The sequence below is a fragment of the Sceloporus occidentalis genome, unplaced genomic scaffold (genome assembly GCF_023333645.1).
Source record: "Sceloporus occidentalis isolate IW3139 unplaced genomic scaffold, rSceOcc1.0.p SCAF_359, whole genome shotgun sequence".
In the NCBI taxonomy this organism is placed as follows: Eukaryota; Metazoa; Chordata; class Lepidosauria; order Squamata; family Phrynosomatidae; genus Sceloporus; species Sceloporus occidentalis.
In genome coordinates this window covers 451,668-470,749 of record NW_028317339.1, presented here as the reverse complement: position 1 = coordinate 470,749, position 19,082 = coordinate 451,668, and the positions used below count along the sequence as shown (strand labels likewise).

At 43.2% G+C, this 19,082-nt stretch overlaps 1 protein-coding gene across 1 annotated transcript; it reads left to right on the top strand.

The window, feature by feature from the left end:
• The first annotated feature begins 10,623 nt into the window (after positions 1-10,623).
• Positions 10,624-18,753, top strand: LOC149273809 (UBX domain-containing protein 11-like). Its single transcript, XM_089505996.1, has 10 exons — positions 10,624-10,685; positions 10,801-10,841; positions 11,968-12,068; positions 12,160-12,217; positions 12,856-13,070; positions 13,160-13,237; positions 14,339-14,456; positions 14,561-14,664; positions 14,757-14,827; positions 18,600-18,753. The coding sequence occupies exons 1-10, from the start codon at positions 10,624-10,626 to the stop codon at positions 18,751-18,753; spliced, it is 1,002 nt and encodes a 333-aa protein (XP_089362122.1).
• The last annotated feature ends 329 nt before the right edge of the window (positions 18,754-19,082 follow it).

The following is a 19,082-nucleotide window of genomic DNA, read 5'->3' as shown; positions in this document are numbered from 1 at the left end:
GTCCGCCACAGAGATTATTTCATCGGGGGACCTCATGGTCACTATAGACCTGCGGGATGCCTATCTACATGTCCTCATCAGGGAAGACCACCAAAGATTCCTCCGTCTGGCCGTTACACTGCCTCAAGGTGTTCGTCATCTTCAGTTTCGGGCCCTTCCTTTTGGAATTGCTTCAGCACCACGGATCTTCACGAAACTCATGTCAGTGGTCGTAGCCTTCCTGAGGCAAAGAGGCATCAAAGTGGTCCCATACCTGGACGATTGGCTCCTAATTGCAGCCTCGGCATCATTGCTCCAATCCCATCTAGAGTTTTCCCTCAGGACTCTCCACAACCTGGGATGGTTGGTGAACTCTCTAAAGTCAAAGTTACTTCCAAACAGACGTCAGACCTTTCTGGGAATGATCCTCAATTCAGAAGTACAGAAGACGTTTCTCCCGCAGGACAAAATCCTAAGATTACGGGAATTCACACATGCGGTCCTACAGAGCAAGTCAGTGTCCCTCAGATCCGTCATGTCTTTGCTTGGTCTAATGACCTCCTCCATCTCGGCGGTTCCCTGGGCACTGGCTCACGCAAGACCTCTTCAACAGTTTTTACTGGATCACTGGGATCGCTCCAGGACGTCCCTATACAAGAAGGTCCGGTTTTCTCCCTTCGTTCGGGAGTCACTCCGTTGGTGGCTGTCAGCCAAGAAGCTTTCACAGGGACTCCCTTGGCAGACAAGAGATTGGGTGGTTATCTCCACCGACGCCAGTTTGACAGGCTGGGGTGCTGTCATGGGAAGCCATATTACCCAGGGAACCTGGTCTCCTCAAGAATCAAGCCTGCACATCAATCTTCTAGAACTGCTGGCGGTCTGGAGGGCTCTAAGGTTCTGGTCTCCAATCCTGCGGCACAAGTCCATCAGGATCCTTTCGGACAACGTCACCTGGAAACCGAGGCCTGGAAGCACTCTCGCAGACCTGGGATTTCGATCTCGCATACGTTTTTCCTCCGCTTCCCCTTATCTCCAGAGTGCTCCGGAAAATTCGGGAAAACCCTCAAAAAGTCATCCTGGTTGTTCCTTTCTGGCCTCGAAGAATTTGGTTCTCGGACCTTACCACCTTGTCCATAGACAAACCCATGCTTCTTCCTCAGGTGAAGGATCTTCTAGTTCAAGGTCCTGTTCTCCACTTAGATCCCTTCCGATTCAACCTCTCCGCATGGCTTCTGAAAGGGAGATCCTGACCTCTAAAGGATTAGCTGCACCAGTAGTGAACACCATTCTCTCCAGCCGCAAAAATTCTACGACCGCCAAGTACCAGAAGGTTTGGGAAACATTCATCGCCTGGTGCAATGTGCACGAAGTATCCTCTCCATCTATCCGTGAGGTGCTGCGCTTTTTTCAAGATGGCTTTGATAAAGGATTCCAACCTGCTACTATCAAGGTCCAGATCTCGGCACTGAGCAACTTCTTGGACTTCCATCTGGCTTCCCATCCTTGGATCTCCAGATTTTCTAAGGGAATGTGTAGACTTCGCCCTAGGCTCCGTCCGTCGGTCCCGCCTTGGGACCTTAACCTTGTGTTGCACCAACTCACCACGTCTCCCTTCGAGCCTCTAGAGGATACCTCTCTAAAGCTGCTCACCTACAAGGTTGTCCTCCTAGTAGCCCTCACTTCTGCTAGGAGGGTGAGCGAGCTCCAGGCTCTCTCCAGGGTAGAACCTTTTCTCAGGATTCTGCCGGACTGCATTATCCTTCGTTTGCCTCCGGAGTTTCTCCCTAAAGTAGTCTCTCCCTTCCATTCGGATCAGGAGATCGTTCTGCCTACTCTCTGTCCGGATCCCAAGAATCCCAAAGAACTGGAACTCTACTCGCTAGACCTGCGGAGATGTATCCTGTCTTATCTCTCACGTACGTCTGCCTGGAGGAAATCCGATTCTCTCTTTCTGTCCTTTGCGGGAACCCGCAAGGGCAGATCAGTATCCAGGGCTTCCGTGAGCCGCTGGCTTAAAGACGCAATCACCTTATGTTACGTCTCTGCGGGAAGAGTACCTCCCTCCGGCCTGAAGGCTCACTCGACCAGATCCGTCTCGACTTCCTGGGCTGAACTCTCCGGGGTGTCTCCGTCTCTCATTTGTAAGGCAGCGACCTGGAGGTCGATTCATACGTTCGTAAGGCACTACAGGCTGAATCTTCATCTCTCAGATGAGTCTCAATTTGGTCGTTGTGTCCTACAGACTGGAATCCTTCCCTCCCTATCTTGCTAATTCTTCTCATGTGCCACCTGGAATGGCAAGGGAAAGAAAGAATTCTTACCGGGGAATTCCTTTTCCTTGTCCATTTCCAAGGTGGCACATTTTTTCTCCCACCCATTAAATTTACTTTGTTTGGTTTTTATTTGTCTGAGTCTTTCTTTTTAACCACACTGGGGAGGAAGGGGGAGGTCTCCTTTTTTTTATAGTGTTTCCTGCCCTACCTGGTAGGCGGAGCCTTCTTCTCATGTGCCACCTTGGAAATGGACAAGGAAAAGGAATTCCCCGGTAAGAATTCTTTCTTTCTCAACTATGGATACCAACCCAATAGCCTCCCTGGCCTTCCACCGCTCACTTCTGTTCCTGACGTAACAGAGCGATTACGTCTACTGTCTCGCAACCTGCAATGGGCACACGAAACACTACGTGAAAGCCAACTATCGTATAAACGATATGCGGATCGGAAACGACAAACATCACCCGAGTACAAGATAGGCCAACAGGTGTGGTTATCCACTAAGCATCTGAAACTGTCGTGTCCGTCCAGAAAATTGGGTCCCAAGTACATTGGTCCTTTCACAGTAAAGAAACTAATTTCTCCAGTGGTGGTCCGACTAGATCTTCCTGATTGGTACAAGATACATCCTTCCTTCCACGTATCGCTCTTGAAACCGGCTGTTCCCGATCCCTATCCTTCTAGGGGCTCCACACCTCCGACTCCAGTCATCATAACAGGGGAACCCGAGTATGAGGTGCAGGAGATCCTGGACTCACGTATCAGACGAAGATCCTTGGAATATCTTATACAATGGAAGGGATACGGCCCAGAAGAAAAAACGTGGGAATCCACCACCGATGTCCATGCTCCAAAACTGATCCATCGTTTTCATCTCCGGCATCCGGACAAACCGGGTACCACATGCCTCCGGAGGCGGCATCCTAGGATGGGGGCACTTTCAGGTCCCCGCCGCGGTACTCACCTTGGTCCCACGCTGCATCCTCCTTCTGACCCACGCCGCTGATATGGCGACGCATGAAGAGGGGTCCGACGTGGCAGACCCACTCACTCCCCGGCGTTGACGGTGCCGCGATCTTCTCCCCGGCATTGTGATCCTCAGGACGGCCGGAACACAACAGCAGGGCCGTCCCAACAGAGACGGAGAACACGTTCCGTCTCTCGCACGCCCTCTAGTGGCTCGCGTACATACAAATCCTTTTCTTAAAGGCACAGTCTGCAATATTCCCAGGTGTATAGAATCAGGTTAATCTTGACATCAGAGGGAGTATCCCTCCCTCCTTCCTATAAATCTGTGTCCTTTAGTTCACTCATTGCTCAGATATACTGTGATGTATATACATCAGTGCGTCCTTATCGTTGTTTCATTGGATATTGACCCTTCGCTGCCTGTACTGACCTCTGCTTATCCTGACTTTGTCTACGTCTTATCCCTATCGGTACCTCACTTTTGATTCACCCACGTCTCCAGCCTTGCATATTGGGCTCCGACTACTAAACCCGACAGTATGTATGTGTGTGTTAGCATGGCTCCGTGTGTAGGGGGCACGGGGAGGCTGAAAGTGATGTGCTTGTACTGGCTGCCTGAGCATGATAGGAGTGCAATTGCTAACAATTGCTAGCAGCTAACATCACACTCGTATCATGCCCAGGTAGCCAGTACAATAACTTTATGTAATATTTTTTTTTTTTAATTCCGCCCCCAAAAATAGGGGTGCGTCTTATACAAGGGAGCGTCTTGGGGAAATACGGTATGTAGTGGATTTTTGGGTAAATGTCCCATAGGCACCAATGACTTCCAGAAGACTTGTCACTGACCTTGATGTCCTTGTGCAGACACCATGCCTATTACTGGACAACAGTCATTGCAATATAGATCATATAAGAGAAATAATATGATGTATTTCCCAATCAACATTTACAATGCTTAAACGCTTACAATTTTTTTTTAATTTTGCTGACTTTTCCCCATATTAAATAATATGATATACACAGAGGCGTATCTAGGGTATGGCACCTATGGCTTGTGCCATAGGCGCCATTTGAAAGGGGCGCCAGTGAGCGGCTTTCAAACGGCATCTTTTTTTTTTTGATGCAGAGGAGAGAGAGGGGCGCCTAGCAAAGCTCGGCGCCCCTCATTCTCCTCCATGAGGCCTCTGCCTCCGTCCCGGTGCCGGCATTTCATGCTGAGCGCCGTAATATGATGTCATATTTCGGTGCTCAGCACTGAAGCAGCGAGCACCAGCGAGCGGCTTTTAAACGCTGGAGAGAGAGGGGCGCCGAGCTAGACAGCGTTTAAAAGCCGCTCGCTGGTGCCCGCTGCTTCACTGCTGAGCGCCGAAATATGACAGCAAAACTCACTGCTGTCCACAAAGTTTTGATCTCTAACCACATCAGTCTCCTTGCACTCACCTCCCCTGCTGCTCTCTCTTATGGTGGTCTGCACTTCAGCCACACACCTAAACGTGGAGACAGACAGGGAGTGGGTGTTGCAATTCTCAACCCCCCCCCCGCTGCACCTTTCAATGTCGCCTAATCTTTTGAAGTACACTCTTCTCCCCATTTACCATGCATGTTGCAGTGATTTACCAGCCTCCTGGCTCTACTACCCAATTATTTGATCACTTTGTCGCCTGGCTCTCACTTTCTATCTTCCACCAGCCCTAGACTAATCCTGGGAGATTTTAACATTGATGGCCCATCATCATCTGCTGCTTCGAAACTGCTGTCACTTGTTTCCTTTCTTAGTCTCTCACCAACCCCATGCCCTGCGATGGTCACCAAAATGACCTAGTGTTCTCCTACCTTGGTAAAATATCCCACTTCTCTAATTCTTCCTTCTCTCTGTCTGACCAGTGCCAATTAACATTCAACCCTGCCATACCTCCTCTACCTAAAAAAAACACCAAAAACCTACTGAAACCTTAGTGACATTGTAACTCCTCAGCTTGCTAACACACTTCTGCCACTTTTCTAATGCATCTCTACTTTCCCCTGTCCAGATGTCGCAACAGCTTATTATAAACATACACTAGCCTCAGTCCTAGATATTACTGCTACCGTAACTGTGTGCCACCCCCTATGCCGTCCACCTCAGCAATGGCATTCCACACAGACCTGTCTCCTCCAAAAGTGTTCCCTTACCACTGAGCATCTGTGGAGGAAGTTTTGTTCACAGAAATACTTTACAAATTCATCCTCCGCTCCTAAACATCAACCTTCCATCTCTATTCCAAACCTATTTTATTTCATTAATCTCCTGCCTTTTATATAGCCCTAGATACCTGTTCTGCATGTTTAATACCCTTCTCCTCCCCCACCTCCCTCACCTTCCAACTTCTCTGCCCAAGAGCTTGCCACCTACTTTTAAAACAAAATTAACACCATCAGATATAAAATCTTCACCCATGGTGTCAATCAAATGGTACCTTGACCTCCCTCCTCACCACAAACCCCTCAATGGCTTCAGTCTAGTAACCTCTACTGAAGTTTCTGAGGTTCTGTCATCCTCTTACCTCACCACCTCCCCCCTTGTGCATATTCCCTTGCACTTCCTATCATCCCTTTATGATGTCCTAAACCCAACCCTAACCAACTTTTTTAATTTCTCTCTTTCCTCTGGTATCCCCATCCTCTCTGCCATCCTATGGCTATACTAGGGCTGCAACAACTAGCCGATAAATTGTTGCCAACAAATGTCATTATCGATTAGTTGAATCGATTTTATTGATTATAAGATTAGAGTTTTTCCAGAACAAATGCTCTGAAAAATACTTGTTTTATAATCAGACCTCAGATAATAACACTAAGATCCAGATCCCCTGCAGCGCTGCAGGAGACCTGGATCCTTCTCTCTGACAGCCGGCAGGGTCTGTGCGATGCGCACAGCCATCCTCCGCTACTGTCCTCCACTTTCACTGGGGCTTCTATGATGGAGCACCAGCATGACGTGACCTTCCGGTGCTCTACCATAGAAGCCCTGGCAGAAGTATCGACCAGCACAGCGGAGGTTGTCTGTGTGCATTGCTTAACGTTCTGCCAGAGACAGAGAGGAGGATCCACCGCAGCGCTGCAGGGGACCTGGAGCTTCCTCTCTAGCAGCCGGTGGGCATCTGTGCAATGCGCGCAGACATCTTCTGCTACTGCCGGCACTTTCACAGGGGCTTCTATGATGGAGCACCAGCATCACATGACCTTCCGTTGCTCAGTCATAGAAGCTCCAGCGAAAGTGCTGGCCACCAGCAGAAGATGTCTACGCACATCGCGCAGACATTCACCGTAATAGGCGAACTAATCGATTATTAAAATAATCATTAGTTGCAGCCCTAAAAGATACCTTCCTTTGATCCCACATGTCCATTAAACTACCGTCCACTTTCCCTTCTCCCCTTGGCATCCAAACTGCTGGAGCAATTAATTCATAATCAACTAATTTTTTTTCTCTCTACACACTCTCTTCTTGGCCCTCTACAATCTGGTTTCCATCCACAGCACTCCACAGAGACCACACTCACTAAAATTACTAACAACCTCGTCACAGCTAAAACAAAAAGCCACTACTCACTACTATACAGCCTTCGACACAGTTGACTACCCTCCTTCTACAAATCCTTCATGCCCATGGCATCCGTCACACAGCTCTTTCCTGGGTCAAATCCTACCTCTCTGAATGGTCCTCTACTATTCTTCATCTATACCTCTTCACTTGGGACAACTCATATCTTCCTTTGGCTTCCAATACCACCTATTTGCAGATAACACCCTAATCTATATCTCTTCTCCCACCATTTTACCATCTCTTTTTACCTCACTGACTGTCTTTCCGGAATTACATCATGGGTGGCATTGCATTACCTGAAGCTTAACTTCTCAAAGACTGAGCTTATATCCACCACTGCTGACAACTCCACCATCCAACCGACAGACCAAGTTCGCTGTCTTGGTGTCACACTTGTTGCTGCTCTCTCCTTCATCCCTCACATCCAGTCCCTTAACGAATCCTGTTGCCTTCACGTGAAGTATCTCCCAAATTCGCCCATTCCTCATAAGAAACTGCCAAAATATTAATCCTCTCCCTTGTAATATCGCTTCTGGATTATTGCAACTGGTCCCCCACCTTTCACCTCAGAAGTGAAGCAGCGGGCACCGCAGCAGTGCAAGAAGGCAGAAGCCTTGTGCTTCCGTCGCTGGACCTCAAGGTGAGAATTGCAAAGGGGGAGAGGGGTTAGGCAGTGATAAGGGAGGGAAAGGGGTTAGGGAGTGATAAGGGAGGGAGAGGGGTTAGGGAGTGATAAGGGAAGGAGAGGGGTTAGAGAGTGATAAGGGAGGGAAAGGGGTTAGGGAGTGATAAGGGAGGGAGAGGGGTTAGGGAGTGATAAGGGAAGGAGAGGTGTTAGAAAGTGATAAGGGAAGGAGAGGGGTTAGAAAGTGATATTAATGTGTGCATGCATTGAATGAATGAGGGAGAGCATGAGTTAATATGTGAATGTATTGTCTGAATGAGGGAGAGCATGAGTTAATATGGGGATGAGTTGTGTGAATGAGGGAGAGCATGAGTTAATATGTGGATGAGTTGTCTGAATGAGGGAGAGCATGAGTAAATGTGTGGATGAATTGAATGAGAGAGAGCATGAGTTAATGTGTGGAAGAATTGTCTGAATGAGGGAGAGCATGAGTTAATGTGTGGATGAGTTGTCTGAATGAAAGTGTGAATTAGTGAGTGACTGTAAAAGTGTTTGTGTGTATCATAGATGTATAATTGTGGAAGGGCAAAGATGGCACTAGCAGGAGGTTTGAGCCTTGGGGGCAAAGATGGCACAGGCAGGGTGTATATGGGACAAAGATGGCACAGGCCGGACTGTTTGGGGACAAAGTTGACTTGTGCTGGGCTATTTGGGGACAAAGATGGCAAATCTTATGTGTGTGTAATTTGGGTGCTGGTCAGGTTCTATGCGGGCAGTGTGGACGCCAGGGCTGGCTTTGGGGTGTGCAACCTGTGATCTATGTCTGTAATTTAGGGGGTTTTAAATATACCTTTTAATGCCATGTTTTTATATGAATTCCAATTGATCTTTACCTGCAAAGCTGGGTTTTTGTGTTCTTCTGTAGATCCATATCTGCTATGCTATGTTTCCATACATTATTTATGTATACCTGCAAATACAGGGTTAATATGTCTTATTCAGTTGATTAATACCTGCAATGCTGTTTACATGTATTTATTTGATCTATACTTGCGATGCTACATTTCATATATTATTATATACCTGCAAATACAGGATTTGTTTGTCTGATTCTGTTTATTTGATATACCTTCAGTGCTGAGATCACAAGTAAATTTCAATTGATCTGGGTTTGTGTGTTGATCTATACCTGCTATCAGCAGCAGGGTCTAATATTTATATATATATATATATATATATATATATATATAATAGGCAGCAGGGTCTAATATTTATATATATATATATATATATATATATATATCGTCAGCAGGGACTAATATTTATATATATATGGGCAGCAGGGGCTAATAAATGGGTTTTAGATATTTGGACAGGGGCGCAATTTCAGTGCTTGCCATAGGCGCTATTTTCGGTAGATATGCCTCTGGATATACAGTATATTGAGATGAAGTGTGGAGAAACTGCTACCGCCCATGAAAATTAGGTACCAATAATACAGGGCAGAATTCAGTGACCAATCGGTAAAACATTTTATGTATGGAGGTAGAGGAGAATGTCCACTTTAAAACTTTTAATGAAATCTCTCCATTTTAAATTTTACAAACAGCTTTAAGTTTAGTGTTTGTTGAAATGTTTTATAGTCTGAAACACAGGCTGGGAGACACCATGACAGTGATCAATAAAAGGCCTAGTAATTGGCACTTTTAAGCTCACCCATGCTGTTTATACAGCAAGTAACGCAGTAATAACATTTTTATTATTATTATAATTTAGGAAACAAAAACATATCTTCCAGCCCCATCCTCATCTATAAAGTGCTTTTTTTTTTTTTTTTATATTGTTCAGATTTTAAACTAAATACCATACCAAAATGATTGTTGCATACATACCTATCATATTTGCACATTGGTTATGAATTAAAATGAACACTGTAAGATGTATTTAATGACACATTTTGTCAAAGATAACTTGTGTTATTTATATTTTGTGTAACCTTGTTTTAAATATGTTAGTATTTTATAACAATTACTAAAACCAGGCATGTTATTGTGTTTTCATACATGCTTATACCTTTTGAGGTTTTAGGTGTGTGGTGACAAAGGGTGGAAGTTTTGTGTTGCATCCAGAGTAGATATCCTGGTCGGTAGAGCTACAAAGAGAACAACTATTTTGCTGGAGGAATCATTGAACATCGTGTACAACTGTCATTTACTTGCACAAACTTAAGATTTCCACTAATTTTTTAGTTACTAGAGTACATGGCTACCAGTAAAATGACTTTTTTCTCTGTCTTTTCTTTTTCTAATCCTTTTTCTCTCTACCATTTTTTTTCTCTCTCCCGCCCTTGCTCTCCCTTTCTTTCTCTCTTCCTTTTTCTTTCTCTGTCTCTCCCTCTTTCGCTTATTCTTTCACCTCCCTCTCTTTCATCTGACTCGTGTTTCTTTTTTTCCAATACCCAATACTTAAATACTTCTTTTGCAATTTCCCTCTCTCTCAACCCACTTTTTCTCATCTAATATCAGAGAACATAATACATTATTAGGGGCGTTGTGAGTAACTAAGACTGCTAACCATCCATAGAAAATAAAGAGCTGAGCTTATTTATTCAACCAAAAGAAGCCTTGGCAACTACACACTGGTTGGATTGATAGCAACTACTTAAACCTTTTGGGATATTTGCCTAATATTTCTACCAAGCGTGCACATATAGTGAGATTTAACAAAAAAGCTCACTGGGAACATCATTTTTTATTAAACTCACATTCAGTCTACACCTAGCCCCGTCATACTGGCCTGTAAGACGGACTGACATGTCATGGCATTGAAAGGGAAAAGTGCTCTTAGTTGTCCTGCATATTGATTCAAATAGAAACGCTCTGCAGAGCAGACTGCTTCGGGAACAATTTTGTTAAAATGGTAGTTTGTCATATGTGGTGTGGGACACAACGTACGCGTTGTTTTCTTTTGCCCGTTTGCAGTTACATCGAAGGCAGGAAGTGGCTGTTGCCTGGTTACCGAATCAAACAATATGGCGGCACAGTTACTATAGCATGAGCGGGCCTTTGGTTACTTTGGGGCGACCCCGGAGGGCGGGATTGTCCCCAGTTTACAGTAGGCAACGCGAACCGGAGAGTGAAACGTCGTTAAGGGCTCCGTTACCGGATCCGGGGGGACAACGTGATGAAATGTCGGACAGTGAAAAATCTAACGGGCAGAAGATTCCTGCTAATGACGTGCCCAGAATAGGGTAAGTTTTTTTTTTTTTATCTCACCATTTCAAAGAACACTTCTGAAGAAGATCCTAATAATTTGCAAATTTATTTGAACGCAGCATGTTAGTAACCACCTTATTTTCCTTTCAGAAGGAGAGCAGCGCCGTTTAAAGAGCCAGTAGGTTACACAGGTGAGTGTCAGGTCACCATTGTTTTCCTGTTACATGTACCTCACGCATAGGACTGATGTGAGCATTTGGCATGCATGGCAAATGCCCGGTGAGCCAGGAAGATAACACGCAATTACTTTTTCATTTGTGTGCCATAGTTTATTCCGGGACTAGTTTAGCAGAAAATTGATTTTACTTAAGTAACCTGTCTTATGGAGAATCCCTGTTTGGGGGGGGATAAAATAACCAGCAACAACAAAACTGTGACCATTTGAAATGTACTGTAGGTATTATAAGACCACTATAATTGATGCTATATTTTGCTTATGTTTTGCTTTGACGTCACCGGTCTCAAAACTCAACATCAGACTATCACTTTATTTAAATAGCATCACTACCTGAACAAGTAAGCTTAAGTTTCTGTATCCTTTAGTTACAGTGAGCAGCACTGCTGAAAAATCTCTATAAGAAGCTAGAACTTAATATTTTCTGTAGATTATGGTATCTGAAACCTCTACCTACATTCAATTAACCATATTTTTTTCCAACTTGATTATATAACGATACTTAATTTCACAATTTAAATAAAAAGAAATATATTGTAGCATAGTGTCAGTCAATGAGAACATTCCATAAGGACACATACCACTAAATACACTGTGTGATACAGTAATGAAGTTTATTGTTGGTTTTCTGTATATATATTTCTAAACCAGCGTTTTTGGGTTCTCTGCTACCATATCTTAGAACAAAGAATAGACATAATAAATACTGTTGTTATTATTATAATGGAAACTAAATCTAACTCACATTTGTTTATTTGCCATTTCCAATGTGCTATTTCTGGCTATTGCAGATATACAAATATTGGCACAAGGAATTATTTTCCTTACATTTCTTTTTCATGTTGGTCACCAGAAGAAGAGTTGCTCTTGCTGGGAATATTGCCAAACCACCCCATGAAACATCAAGACAATGGAAGCTCTGCAATGGTCAAAAGAAGTGTTCACGGTAACCATATCACCTTATATACTTGCTGTAGTAAAAATAAATGCTTTATGGTGATGGTGGTTATCTTATTAAAGCCCCGTAACATCATATTCTTCCAATAAATAGTATTATGTTCATTAGTGTCTTATTTTTGCAGATTCGGTTCCCAGTGATTTTGATTTGCTAAGAACAACAATGAAGAGGGTCAGTGAGCTGGAGAGGTGCATGCGGGCACAAGAGAAGGATATACAGCAGAAGGTAAACCCTAATATTGAGGATATTGCTCTTTTCTTCTACTCTGTCATCTCATTGAAGAACTTAATTAATACGTTACTTCCAATTACCTCAGGATCAGCATATTGCCAACTTAGAACAGAAGATCAAGAGACTGCAAAGACACAGGACAGGTGAGACATGATGAAAATGTATGTGGCGCCATCACCTGAAGGCAAAAACACAATCAATCGTGATCCCTTTTTTCCTGCAGAAAGCCCTACACAGCTTACACAAGAGCTAGAAATGAAATGCCAAAAGCTGCAGAAAAGGGTGTATGAGATGGAGGTCAGTAATGTTTAGCAAGTGTGACCTAAATGTTCACGATACAAAAGGAATGTTCACGATACAAAAGGGATGTTCATTTGTTTTATTTTTCTCTCCAAAGCGATTTCTTGGTGATTATGGCCTTATTTGGATTGGAGATGCTGATTCCCCTAATAGATCTGTGCAGAGCACCAAGACATGGAACCCAGGTGACTACAATACTCAATTTCCCATTCAACAGCAGTTTGGAATGTCCAATAAATGCCTCTGCTCTGCCAAGGTTTTACAATATACTCCAACAATGAACATTGTTTCATGTGTCATCCTGCATGTCCATTTTGTTTCTGGACCTAAATGACTACCTTTTGTTATCACTACTGTATATCATTGCATTAAACATGCAAAATGCAGCATATAAAGGCTTTCTCTCAAAAAGATAACATTGAATGGATTAAAAAAAAAGGAGATGTAATATGGATGATAGCCTTTTGTAATTTGTTTTTAGAGCACGCTTTAGCTACTTATGAACCAGATTTTGACCTGATCATTCAGAACCTGAGGGACTTGAACATTCTTGGGGGTGAGGGAGAATGTCATATTGAGTACCGGGAAGGAGGAGCTCGTCTGAGATCCCCAGAACCAGTTCCACTTACACTGTATAAGAATGGAATTATTATGTTCAAAGGACCCTTTCGATCCTATCGTGAGACCACCACACAGGTAAAGGGTGAAGGGAAAAAGAAAGGACTTGGTGAACTGGTGTGGTCCAGTAATGCAACAGGGTATTCATAATCTGGTCTGTATTCCAGCAATGCCTTAAGGATATAATGGATGGATATTTTCCATCTGAGCTACAACAACGCTTTCCAGATGGAGTCCCCTTTCAGGTAAGTTTTCCACTTACAAACACCAGGGTTGTTTTTTGTCTATCATTGGTTGATATATTTTGCAGCCCTGCTTTTGAATTACCGTATATTCCGGCGTATAAGACGACCCCCAACTTTTCCAGTTAAAATATAGAGTTTGGGCTATACTCGCCGTAAAAGACTACCCTTCTACCCAGCATACAACAACCAGCCAATCACGGCAAGCGATGTACCTTACTGGTGATTGGCTGGTTGTTATACAGACATATATATACATACACTGCCTTTACACACACACACACACACACACACATATATATATATATATCTACACATACGCCTGTCCATACATACACATTTATGCACTACACACACACATATATATATACACATGTGTATGTGTGTATATATATATATATATACACATACCAGCTTACAAACACACAAATACCTACACTGCTCTTACACACACCTGACCATACACATACACATACACTGACCATCTCACACCAACATATATACACATACACTGCACTTACACCCCTTTCTTCCCATCTCTTACCTTTCTTCCCATCTCTTACCTTTCTCATCTTTCTTCCATCCAGTTGTGGGAGCGCGAGGTCTGTCATTTCAGACCTCTGCTTTACTGCTCCCTCATCACTACGCACCGGTAATTGATGCCGAGCGCCGGGACATGACGTCATCCCCGCGCTCGGCATCAATAGACGGCGCGTAGTGATTAGGGAGCACGGAAGCTGAGGTCTGAAGTGCCAGACCTCGAGCTCCCTAATGTTGGGCTAGTTAGAGGGAGGTCGTGATCTCCCCAACCAGCCCTGCTGATCAGGGCTAGCTGGGGAGATCACGATCTTGCACCTACCTCGGCGCGGCCCTGAAGACCGGCCCAGGGGAGGCGGCTTCTCCACTCGCCCCTCCGCTAGAGATTTGTGGCTTTGTGGGAATCTCCGGCTCGGTAAGTACTACCCGGTACTCGGTTAGTACCCGGCGTATAAGACGACCCCCGACTTTTGAGAAGATTTTCTGGGGTTAAAAAGTCATCTTATACGCCGGAATATACGGCATGCCTTAACTGATAAATTGTTCTAAAATGCTATCCTTTTGCAGGTTACAGACAAACGCAATGTAGTGTTCCGGGAGCGCAGTTTTTGGGATGAATTTTCTGAACCTGGTCAGATAGTTGGGAGTACAAATTCTGGTGTACAGGAGACCAATAAGTTACCAGGTAAGAGCATGTCTGCTGGTGAAAGTAGTTGCTGCTATAAATGAGAATCAGAGTGTTCCACAGTTGGGTTCCACTGGCACAATTTTGTAACTGTCTGTATTTAGGTCAACAGCTTTCTTTGGATCGGTTCTTGAGCAAACTTCCCAAAGCTGTGGTACGCGAGGGTCAGGTTTTGGATATCCGTGGTCCAATTGAAGAAATCTTGCAGGTTTGTAATAAACACTGGTTACGGATTTTCAATTGTAGTTACACCTCTGATGTATTATACTTCTAATGCTTCCATGTTCTGTGCTTTTACAGACATCAGGAACAAGAAAGAAGTTAAAAGAAATCATGTTAGATTCCCCCCTTGTGGGAGCAGAGGAGAAAGGGTAAGTCTCACAACACTTTATTTTTGGGACAGCCTATTCCCGTTATTTTTAACATAGCATTGCATGAAGATGTTTTGTGTATTTAGAATACAGACTTCTAAATAATGTTGGCTTTTGCATTTATTTAACCCCTTCGTGACAAAGGCTGATTTTACTTTTTGTACCCTTCGTGACAATGGCCGTTTTAACATTTCTGCGCTGCTCGTGTTTAGTTGTAATTTTCTTCTTTCCCGTTTACTGAACCCACACACATTAGATATTGTTTTTTTCAGGACAAGAAGGGCTTTCTTTAGATGACATTGTTTTGATTGTATCATATTATTTACTATTAAAAAAAGTATAAAGTTTCTAACTTTTAGTTGAAAAATCTTTTACTCATCTATAAAAGGTATTGAAAAAACCTGCTAAATGGATTCTACTATTTGTCCTGAGTTTAGAAATACCCAATGTTTTTATGTTTTTTTGCTTTTTTCTACACATTATGGGGCAAAAAGTACAGGTAGCGTTTTGCTATTTCAAAGCCATTTTTTCCAAATATGGTAATTCTCCTCCCCCCCATGTGCCATTTCGGGTATCTTTGAAGCCGGCCAATGCAATAAAACTAGACAGCCCAGGGTATTCCAAGTGCTAGTATTTTAACCCTTTCCAAGCACTAATTCTACCATCAGCCTTTGTCAAACTTTATGGTAGTCATTTTTTTTGCATTTGTTTTTTCACACACTTTACTTTAGGTATGAATAAACAGGTTCTGGTATATGTCACTATCATAAAACACCCCAATATGTGTTTAGCAACATCTCCTGAGTACAGCGATACCTCACATGAATGATTTTGCCTGGGTGTTTGGGGGCAAAAGGGCCACATTTGGGGCATGCGCATTTTCAATGTTGAACTTTGGCATTTGGGGATCCACTGCCCATGCCCTATTTGGCACATCTTTGAGCCGGGCCATTTCAGTATGCCCAATAAAGCCATATATTTTTGAAAACTAGACACCCCAGGGTATTTCAAATGCTAGTATTTTAACTCTTTCCATGCACCATATCTACCACCAGTCTTTGTCAAACTTTGTGGTAGTCATTTTTTTGCATTTGTTTTGTCACACACATTTTACTTCAGGTATGAATTAAAAAGTTCTCGTATATGTCACTATCACAAAACACCCCAATATGTGTTCAGCAACATCTCCTGAGCGCAGTGATACCCCACATGAATGATTTTGCCTGGCTGTTTGGGGGCAAAAGGGCCACATTTGGAGCGTGCACATTTTTCAATGTGGAACTTTGGCATTTGAGGATCCACTGCCCATGCCCTATTTGGTACATCTTTGAGCCGGGCCATTTCAGTGTGCCCAATAAAACCATATATTTTTGAAAACTAGACACCACAGGGTATTTTAAATGCTGGTATTTTAACTCTTTGCATGCACACATTTTACCACCAGCATTTTTTCAAAGTTTGCAGTAGTATTTTTGTGTGTGTATTTTTCCCACACACACCTACTTTATGTATGAATTTACAGCTCCTGGTATATGCCGCTGTCACACGACACCCCAATATGTGTTCTCCTGAGTACAGTGATACCCCAGTGATACCCCACATGCATGGGTTTGTCATTTTTGGGGGGAACTAAAAGGCCACATTTGGTACGTGTGCATTTTTCTAATTGGAAATTAGATGTGTGGCCATCCTTCCCCCCGTGTTATTTGGGACATTGTTGAATCCGGCCAATTCAATTTACCCCATCAAATCATACATTTTATAAAAGTAGACACCCCATGGGCATTTAATATGCCAGTATTTTAACTCTTTCCATGCCAGAATTGTTTTAAGCTAATGTGCTAATTTTAGGACTTGCTCACAAAAATATATTTTTTATATATATATATTTTAATTTTTTTTTGCCTTTTTTAAAACATTTTTAAGATTTTTTTTCAACTTGAAGGTTCCCTTGATAGTGACATCAGAGGGAAATTATTTTTACATTTTACTGGGTTTTTACTATTTTTTTCTGATTATTAATTTTATTTTATTTTTAATTTCTTTTTTTCTAATCACACTGTGATTAGAAAGCTGAGCTCCATTGACTTGCATGGTTGAATGCAGTACCTGTATTCAACCTGCAAGTGGAGCCAGAGTTCTCTAGAGGGTCAGGAGACCGTCTAGCGAACTTTTTCGTCTTTATTATTTTTTTTTCCCGGGTCGCCGCCATCTTGCTGATGGCGAAGATCACCGGCAGCTGCGGCTGTGACCGCTCTCCGGAGCGGTCACAGTCCATCAAGAGGTAAGTGTTTGGTGTCGCTGGATGCCTCCTGATCGAGGCATTCCAGCGACACCATTTAAGTTTAGGAGGTGATCGTTGATCGCCTCCTAAACGCTTTTAAAACGGGCGTCCGCCGCCATACATTGTATGGCGGATGTAGACGCCCCGGGGAGGGTTTTTTTTTACCCGTTTTAACAAATGACGGTCCTGGCACGTCATTTGTCGTTAACGACATGTTTTTCCGTGACGTGCCCGGACCGGCAATTGTCATCAAGGGGTTAAAAGCTAGCTGTGCTTTTTTAACCAAAGTAAAGCAAACTGATGCAGCTTCTAGTTGGAGCATTGTCCTACTATTCCACTAATAAACTGTAAATGGAACTCAGATCCGAAAGCATAAACCACATATTCTTCTTGATAGTGTCCAAACAACCTTTTTTCCCCCCCAGTGTAAAAAAAAACCCTTTTACTTGATTCCAAACAGCCCACGATTGAAATACCATAATCCTAAACAAAATTTTGTCTGTAATTAAATTATTTGTAATACAGAGTCTTCAAAGGTTTGGGGGTTTTTTTTAAATTATTTTTAACAGGTGCAAGGGAAGTCCTTTGGCAGTTTGTACACTGAGGATCAAATCTGAAAATGGAGAACACACATATGTAGTGCGAATGCTACCTTCAGAGACTCTTGGAGATCTGCGCACCTACTTATCTCACTGCAGGTTGGTTAATCATCTTTGAATATTAAAAAATACAAAAGTAGAAGAAAATGTTTCTACAAATATTATACAAATGCTAGATAATAAATCTATCAAAAGCTGTTAAAACCAATTATATACCCTGATGCCTGTAGGGCGGAGAGGTGGAAGTAGAGTAGCTTTAACAATTTTATTTTCCTTTAAGAATCTTCATTACAGAATGTGAATTGATGGTCAATCGCTGAGATAACCAGTTGTTCTCTCACTCCTTTTGCAGGACTTCCCAGACTTCCTCCTATGACGTTATCAGACGTTTTCCGCACTGTGTTTACACAGACAACTCTTGTACCCTACAAGAACTTGGACTTGTCCCCAATGCATTTCTGCTGCTGAGAGCAAGAAGTTTTGTAGCACCTGGAGCACAAGAAACTAAATCAACAAATGCATACACCCAAGCTTAACGGTATCAGGCTATCATCAAGAAGGAATCACTTTCATTTTAGAATAAAATGCTTTCTCTAGAAGTTAATGCTTTTGTAATTTTAATCATTTTTTGTATACCTAGGATAATTTCAAATCTTTTACAAATAATGGTGTAATGTTTGAGCGTTTTTTGAACAGCAGCTTCTGACAATGTTCCTGAGAAATCTTAGCCCATTCCTCATAAGCAATGGCTTCCAGTTCAGTAATATTCTTGGGTTTGCGTGCTTATGCGGTTCAAGTCAGGTGACTGTGATGGCCACCGTAGAATCTTCCGGGACTTCTTCTGCAATTAAGCCTTGGTGGCTGTGCCCTCCCAATTTAATTTTTTTAGCATAGCCGGAGGAGAGAAAGAGAGGCGCTCAGGAATTTTCAGCAACCGTTCGGCGCCTTTCACTCTCCTCTGCGAGGCTTCTGGCTCGGTCGTGGTACCAGCATTTCATGATGAGCGCCGGAATATGACGTCCTATTCCGGCGCTCAGCAGTGATGCAGCACACAACGCGGCAGAGCAGGGAGACAGAGGCCTTGTGATCCCACCGCAGGATTTCTACAAAGTAAGTGAGGGTAGATAGTGAGGAGGGGTAGATAGGGGAGAAGGGATTGAGGAGGGGTAGATAGGGTAGATAGGGCAGAAGGGAGTGATAGGGCCTGCCTCCGTTTTCCCGCCTCCTAGTTCTGCTCCCATGCTATGATTGACAACGCAAGTAATTGGTATTGGTGAGTACTTGACAAAAGTATAGATACTTGTACTCGGTCTCAAAAAATGGTATCGGTGCATCCCTACTTTGAACTGTGCTTCCAGCGTTGTCTATGAGA